This window comes from Micropterus dolomieu, linkage group LG05 (assembly GCF_021292245.1).
Source record: "Micropterus dolomieu isolate WLL.071019.BEF.003 ecotype Adirondacks linkage group LG05, ASM2129224v1, whole genome shotgun sequence".
NCBI classification, from domain to species: domain Eukaryota; kingdom Metazoa; phylum Chordata; class Actinopteri; order Centrarchiformes; family Centrarchidae; genus Micropterus; species Micropterus dolomieu.
Window position 1 is genome coordinate 32,384,366 of NC_060154.1, and position 7,751 is coordinate 32,392,116.

Here is a 7,751-nt window from a genome sequence, read left to right on the forward strand (position 1 = left end):
CCCGATAGCTCAGTTTGGCCGGACGGCCGGCTCTAGGAAGGGTTCTGGTCGTCCCAAACGTCTTCCATTTGAGGATTATGGAGGCCACTGTGCTCTTAGGAACCTTAAGTGCAGCAGAAAGTTTTTTGTAACCTTGGCCAGATCTGTGCCTTGCCACAATTCTGTCTCTGAGCTCTTCAGGCAGTTCCTTTGACCTCATGATTCTCATTTGCTCTGACATGCACTGTGAGCTGTAAGGTCTTATATAGACAGGTGTGTGGCTTTCCTAATCAAGTCCAATCAGTATAATCAAACACAGCTGGACTCAAATGAAGGTGTAGAACCATCTCAAGGATGATCAGAAGAAATAGACAGCACCTGAGTTAAATATGAGTGTCACGGCAAAGGGTCTGAATACTTATGACCATGTGATATTTCAGTTTTTCTTTTTTAATAAATTTGCAAAAATTTCTACATTTCTGTTTTTTTCTGTCAAGATGGGGTGCTGAGTGTACATTACTGAGAAATAAAATGAACTTTTTTGATTTTTGGAAAATGGCTGCAATTTAACAAAGAGTGAAAAATTTAAAGGGGTCTGAATACTTTCCGTACCCACTGTGTGTGTGTGTGTATGTATGTGTGTGTATGTGTGTGTATATATATGTGTATATATATATATATATATATATATATATATATATATATATTTATTTTTTCTTTTTTATACAAACTGTCAAACATAATCACGGTCAGTAATGACATGAGGTCACCTTTTTAATGTGGTCTTAATAGAGTCTAATCACTTCTTGAGGAGTCTGAACTTGGAGGACTTGAAGCTGTCTGATTGTCTCCCTGAGATCCTAAATCTGCTGAGAGACTGCAAGTTGGAAGGTAAGAAAAGGAGAAGAGCCATCAATGATAACACCTGTGGCACCTGAACAGAAGATCAGAGTAGACTGATTTTCTTCCTGCAAGTGAAAAAATACTGGTGCCATTTTTTTGTAGACTAGAGTTGGTTTCAGGTCTGTGTTGTATGCAAGGCTAGCAGCAGTGTCTTCTTTTCCCATGGACTGGGTCAATCCATTTTAGCCGTGCCAAGTCAAGCTGGGATAACATGTTTCCACCAGTGCCTCACAGCAGGGCCAGCCTGTGTCTTCCACAGATAAACATGTTTTCCCTGTGCTGATGGTCTGAGAGAAAGCTCTGTGTAAATGTCTCTCTGTGTTCAGCTCTTACTGCTTTCGTAGCTTGTTGCTGAATTCTGGGGTTTGGAGTTTCACTTCTGTGTTCCAGTTTGTACATATCGGCCTCTGTTTTATAGCCAAAGCTTTCCACTAGCAAACCACTGATTGGCTTCTATTGTGAAGTTAGAGGAAATGAAATGTGTTTGTCATATAGTTAGTGGAGCTTTGTTAGTGGTGCTATTCTTCAATAAAAACAGGTCTACACAACAATATATGAATGTATTTTGCCCGTTTTAAGTAGGAGGAGGGAGGAATAGTACAAGCAGCAGCGTGCACTGTGTGTCCACCAAGTCTCTTACTGCGTTTTCTGCAACCAGCCCACCTCCAACACGCCTCAAGATCAACACCACACCGTGCTGTGCAACGCGGCTTGACTGCTCATAGCTGTTCATGGCATGACAGAGTCCCACACATAGAGGCTTTCAAGCAGTTTTGGCAGCGGCTCCCTGAGGTTAAAAAGAACGGGTTAATGTAATGTTCTAAAGTTTCAGAATTTCTAAAGCTGCATCATGCAGCAGTATCATTAAGGGCCCGTGTCCGCCAAAGCGTTTTTTTGCCAGCTGAAACCACTGATGGTTTCAGCTGGCAAAAATGGTGATGGTGTGGTGATGGTGATGGTGCGGTGTTTGTCCTGCCCCTCCTGCACTGTGATTAGACGGCTGGGTAAAAAGTGACGAGCTCACAAGCTTCAGCTAAAACACAAACCAGGGCTGATATTCAGGTGTTCTAGACACAAAGATTGAGGCTCTGTGGTAAGGACATAAGTGAAATTATAGGGTATTCAAGTCCTTAAATTACAGCTGGGACAACATGGAAAAAGTGCTTAGAGCAGCTTTAAGTGACTATTAATTTCCATGGGTGTCCCAACCCACACAGTTGAGTCCATGTTTTATAATTTGTACTGAGCCCATTCCAGAGTCCAAGTCTTTTTCCTCTCCCTCCCTCAGAACTACGCTTTAGCGACTGCCGCCTTCTTGAGAAGTCGAGCGACAAAGAGGAGAGTTTGCAGCAGCTGGTGGCTGCTCTGAAGACGCTGCCTTCTCTCCACACACTTGGCCTTGCTCAGAATCGGCTAGGTAAGCACATGCTTCACATCATTCCACTGACAGGATTCACTTCAGTACCAGTCCCGTTACCTGACTCTGGGCTGACTCCCAGCAGGATCTCTTCTGTTCTTTACGTGCTGAAGAACCAGTTTCTCAAAGCACTTCATCAGAATGGGGGTGAGAGCCTGAGGGCGGTAGACGTTCAGACTAGACACTGCAGACTTTTTAGGTACAGGAACGATGGTGGCTGTCTTGAAGCAGGTGGGGACCCTCTCCTGAGACAGTGAGATGCTGAAAATGTCAGTAGCAACATCAACTAGCTGATTAGCTCAGGTTTTTAGTACACGGCCAGGAATGTTATCAGGCCCAGCAGCTTTACTCATATTCCCTCTCAGCAGGACTCTCCTCACATCTGCTGTGGATACTGACAGTGGCCGCTCCTCTGGACATGGAGTAGAACTGTAGCTGCTGAGGTGTTATTGAAGGCCATGTTGCTTTGATAGCGGCCTTCACTTGTGTTTGTTGTTGGTTCCTGTGTCACTCATTTTCCACTTGAAATAGTAGATAACTAATCGATTAATCGTTGCAGCTCTACTTTTGGGATATAAATGACTTTGTTTGAAAGGGAAATGTGCCAGTAGTCAGATACCTTCTGAATTGATATGTGATACAGTATGTCATAATGAAAGATATAGGCTATAATTGCGAGATAACAATTATTTCCTAACTGCACCCACTCTGAGCCTCTGCTTGTATCAAAGCATTTCTTCAGTGGTAAAGTATGAAAATGATATCATAGGAAGCCTGGCTGGAATGCTTTGAAATCTGTTGCTGCTGCTGCTGCTGCTGCTGTCTGCAGTAATGTCAGGATTCAGGCTAACGGTGTTAGCCGTGTGCATTTGTCATCGGTGCAGCCTGACCAAGAGACAGAAATGTAGAGACCAAACTATGCACACACTACTTTTATTTCATGTGGACATGACTCCTGTAACGTTTGAACCACACCACTGGTCTTCCTCAGGTAAAAGTGACAAAGTCAACATGTTGACACTCTTTATATTTACTTTTTTTAATAGACAGTGTGTGTTAGGAGACAACAAGCAAAGCATGTCATTTAAATCTTTACTTCTTAGTGTACTTAATATATGACTGTGATATTTAGTGATATTACACTGGGATATTGTCCTGGTGTATGCGGCAGGAGAACTAAATACCGGTGTATGTTCACTTGAGGAAGATCATCGGTGGCTGAAATGATTCCAGTCACATCCATATCAAATAAAATGCAGTGTGGCTGTTACACTCAGATCACTCTTTCACTAAATACTTTGGACACTACTCTACTTTTACTTCTACCTGAGTACATGCTTTTGCAAAGTAACAGTATTTCTGCTTGAGTAGTTTTTGGCTTGAACAGTCTGGACAGGGATGAAGTGTTTCTGATTTATTTGTCGTTTGTTTTATCTTTCTTTTTTACATGTCTGGATGTGGGATTTTTGTTTTGTTGTTGTTGTTTTTTTTCAGACTCACTTGGACTCCAGATCAACAGAAAGGTGACTTGTGTTTGTGCTTTTGGTGGATCTCTAACTCATGAATGGTTGTAAACTAATGCGTCCGTCTGTGCCAACAGCCAAGAACGTGTGCGTGCTGGCAGAGCTGTTCTCAGGATCTTCACCAAGCTCTGTGAAACGACTGGACATCAGGTAAGCACTACCAAGCTTATTATAGTTTTGGATTTTTCATTAGTTTTTATATTTTATATTGAAATCTAAACCTTTATTAATCAAAAAAGAGGCATTAAAACAAGGTGAAGCACAAAGAGACAGTTTGGCTGAGAAATCAATGAGCCCATAAAACACACACTAGCTGACAAGCAGTAAATATAATGACCAGGCAACATGTTAACCCAGCACACCGAGAGCTCGCAGTCAGTGTACTAGGGACAAGTTCTTCCCACATGCAGGATGAGCTCTAAGCCAGACCACCGGAATAGAAAACCACCAAGACAGTGACTCACTACCTGCAGGCCAAACAAAACATAGACATTAACATTAACAGTTAACTCTTTACAGTTGTTGCATTCATATTATTTTGTACACATGTATGTAGGCTATAAAAGAGAATATAAAACATGTTCAATCGCACCAGCCACGCAGCTGATCCCTACCTGGGTCTCCCCGGCTGAGTTAGCCTCCCACTAACGTTCCATGGGGCTCTCCTCGTAACAGCAGTCACCACGTGCTACGCTGCGGCCGGACGCCGGCTCACCAACAGGTGCCTATCGGCTAATCACCGCTGAACTGCCGGTCCGGTCCATTTAGTCCGGCCAGACCAGCTGCCCCACATCATCAGTTCCACCGGCTTCATACCCACTCAAAATGTAGGCTTATTAGGTCCTATGAAATAAATAAATAAATAAACGAAAACTAATGACTTTCATTTTAGTTAGCGTTTTTTTGTAAAGCCTCGTTTTTATTTTTATTTCAGTTAACGACTCAATGTTTTTTCACATCTAGTTTCGTTATTTCGTTGGTCTTCGTTAACGATGATAGCCTTGAGCACTACAGACCACAGCAGGATATAGCCTCACCTTAGGCTTCAACACTGGTGGCCTGCATTAGAATTTTTACTTATTAGCTAATTACTGTACCCCTGGCCAGTTAAGTACCACAATACAGAGTATTTCAGTCATTTCCAAGTCAGGATAAATGAAAAGGCTCCAGACTTCAAGGTGAAAAAACTCTACACTGTGGTGGGACTAGTGCCACCTCAAGAAAGTGTACAACATATACCACAAAAGTATTACATGTCCAATGATGAATGGAAAACATGTTTTATCCAACACCGTTCATTTCAGTGGCAGTTCTAGACCAGTCTTATTGAGGGGGCCTGAATTACATTATACAAAAACAACCTTCCTGTTAACTTTAGCTCAAGTGACAGTACATTCTTTGATGCAACACGTCTTTGTAAGGTTAATGAACAGAATCAGCTCTAGACATTAGCCATACCTAGCCCCAGACACTCTCTGGATACCAGTTTGTATTTTGTATCCCACCATAACTTTTGCTAGGAAACAACAAACGTCTCCATATTCACCGCTGTTATTAGTCCTGACATGAAATACCTAAAACAAAATACTTGGCCATCATCTGTGCATTATGGACGGGGACACATATTTTGGCAGACTGCATGTCCAGCCTGGTAGGACCAGTAGGCTACTGTTATCGCTTTTTGTGTATGAAAAGTGCTGTTTCAATGCAATGCGTTATTTAATTGTTATGATAATAATTATACCTTTAAGGAGGGGGACTCAATTTCCAGCAAGATCCAAAGGCTATCCATGCAGTGGAAACATGGTGTACAAGGACAAAATATTGTCTACAATGCTGCATTCTGTTTAATGTACATTTCGTCTAAAGGAAGATATATTTGATCACTGTAGACCAGGGCTGTTCAATTACAGATTCGATTGGGCTGGATTGTAAAACCAGGACACAGAGATGGGCCGGACATTTTCTCACAAGTTGGAGTTAAGATTTTATTGACACACTTGTATTGGTAATCATTATTTGTTCAGTTCTTTATCGATGCTCTTATCAGTCCTATTTATTACAAAATATTATTGAATATATTATTTAAAAAGAGAATGTAACATTTTTATTAACTAAATGTTGTTTCTAGAGTAGCAACAGGATTTACAGCAAAGTCACTAATACCTCACTGGAAACAAATCTAACATGTCAATAAAATAAATCCTATTCCTGACATCAACATAGTGAGTGAAGGAATAGGACCCTGTAACACAAGGTCTGTGTTACAGGGGCACTGGCCCCTGTTGGCTACCCCCCAAAACCGCAGCAGATTCATTTTAATACATGTAGAGGTACACTGTAATGCATTATAAGGCCTTATAGCACACTTAATTATCCTGTGCTGCGATTTTACATATGATTAGCTTATAAAATATGATGCATAGTTATAAATGTAACTATGAAATGATATAGAAAGTAGTAAAGTGTAGCTCCACCAAGTCACATACAACATTTCAATGCCTCAGTATCTGTAATAATTACATTTTACATTTATTCATTTAGCTGACGCATTTATCCAAAGCGACTTATAATTGCTATACATGTCAGAGGTCACACACCTCAACAAGGGGTTAAGTGTCTTGCTCAGGGACACAATGGTGTCTCGCAGTGGATTCGAACCCGGGTCTCTCACATCAAAGGCATGTGTCAGTGTTCCAATATATGGAACACTGAGATGGGCTTTAATAAGTACTTATACTTTTGATTTGGCTGATAATACTTCTGGACATTTTGAATGCAGGACTTTTACTTGTAACTCTCACCCCTGTGTACAGTACGGTTTTCTTACATGATTTCCATGTGCTGCCTTTTGTCCTCAACAGCTCCAACTTCATTCAGCCTGCTGAGCTGCTGGAGTTTGCTAAGAGTTTGAGGACACATTGTCCCCCACAACGATTGACCCTTGACCTCAGGAAAAACCCAGGGGATCGAGACTCCGACACGTGGAGCACTGCACTGAAGAGGCTCCGTCCATTCTGTGTTCTACTGGTGGAAGGATGGAAATCCACCGACTCGATGGCTGACCACATCAGCAACATGTGAACAAAGCTAGAGCAACATCTATAGAAGTAGAAAGCACTCCCTGTAGGAGTGAGCAGTGGCTGGAAAAAGCTCTTGATGCATAATTGGTCGTTTTCTTGTAAGAGAAGAGTGACTGTGGTACGTTTAGTTCAGTTCAGAGAGTTCCAAAGGTTCCAGCGACAACTTTTCACTGTTCAAGAAAACCCTCAGAACATCATAGAAACCACACTGGAAGCATGAGTCACTCCTCCACTGTCCATCTGATGTTCACTACCTCTGAATGGTGAACATGGAAGTATCTGAGTGTACGTACGTACTGAGCATACGGATGGACAGCAGAGAGTGGCTGAAGCTGGAGGAGTGGCTTCATAAGTTCTCATAGACACTGACATTTAGTTTCTATCAGAATTCCAGTTACGGTAGAACATCCATCATTTAGCTTTGTAATGAGATGGGACACATTTCATCACTTCTACGTATGTTCCATTTATTAAATGTAGCGTTTCATTTGTTCTTGTGTCCGCGCGCACAGCGGCACAGTTGAAAGTAAAAGAGCATCCCGTGTTTCTTTGACATATGAATCATTTATTAAGCCAACGTCCGTTACACTTCCAGAGTATGAGTGACAGTGGACATTAAAATACAACTGAAAAACCTGGAGGATTGACACTGAGGGGAGGAGCAGTTTCACAGCAGCCGGCTCACACCTTCTCTTCATCGTCACGTTCCTCAAACAGCATCAACACGACTACCAACTCATCATTAGTAGGAACTGAGTAGAAAAACGCATTAAAAAGAGCTTCATCTTTTTCATAGTGGGTTTTTTAAAGCTAAATACACTTAGTTTCAGTACAGTCAGTTGGTTG

General features: G+C 41.7%; 1 protein-coding gene across 1 annotated transcript in view; it reads left to right on the forward strand.

Moving 5' to 3' along the window:
- The window catches only part of lrrc41 (leucine rich repeat containing 41), a gene marked incomplete at its 5' end in the record, with an annotated part of 11,600 nt that extends 3,904 nt beyond the window's left edge, over positions 1-7,696 (forward strand). The window contains 4 exons of the mRNA XM_046050076.1: positions 772-870; positions 2,171-2,299; positions 3,900-3,972; positions 6,687-7,696. Of these exons, the coding sequence (XP_045906032.1) occupies positions 772-870; positions 2,171-2,299; positions 3,900-3,972; positions 6,687-6,906 (521 nt within the window). The remainder of the gene's footprint in view (positions 1-771; positions 871-2,170; positions 2,300-3,899; positions 3,973-6,686) is intronic.
- Positions 7,697-7,751: the final 55 nt, after the last annotated feature.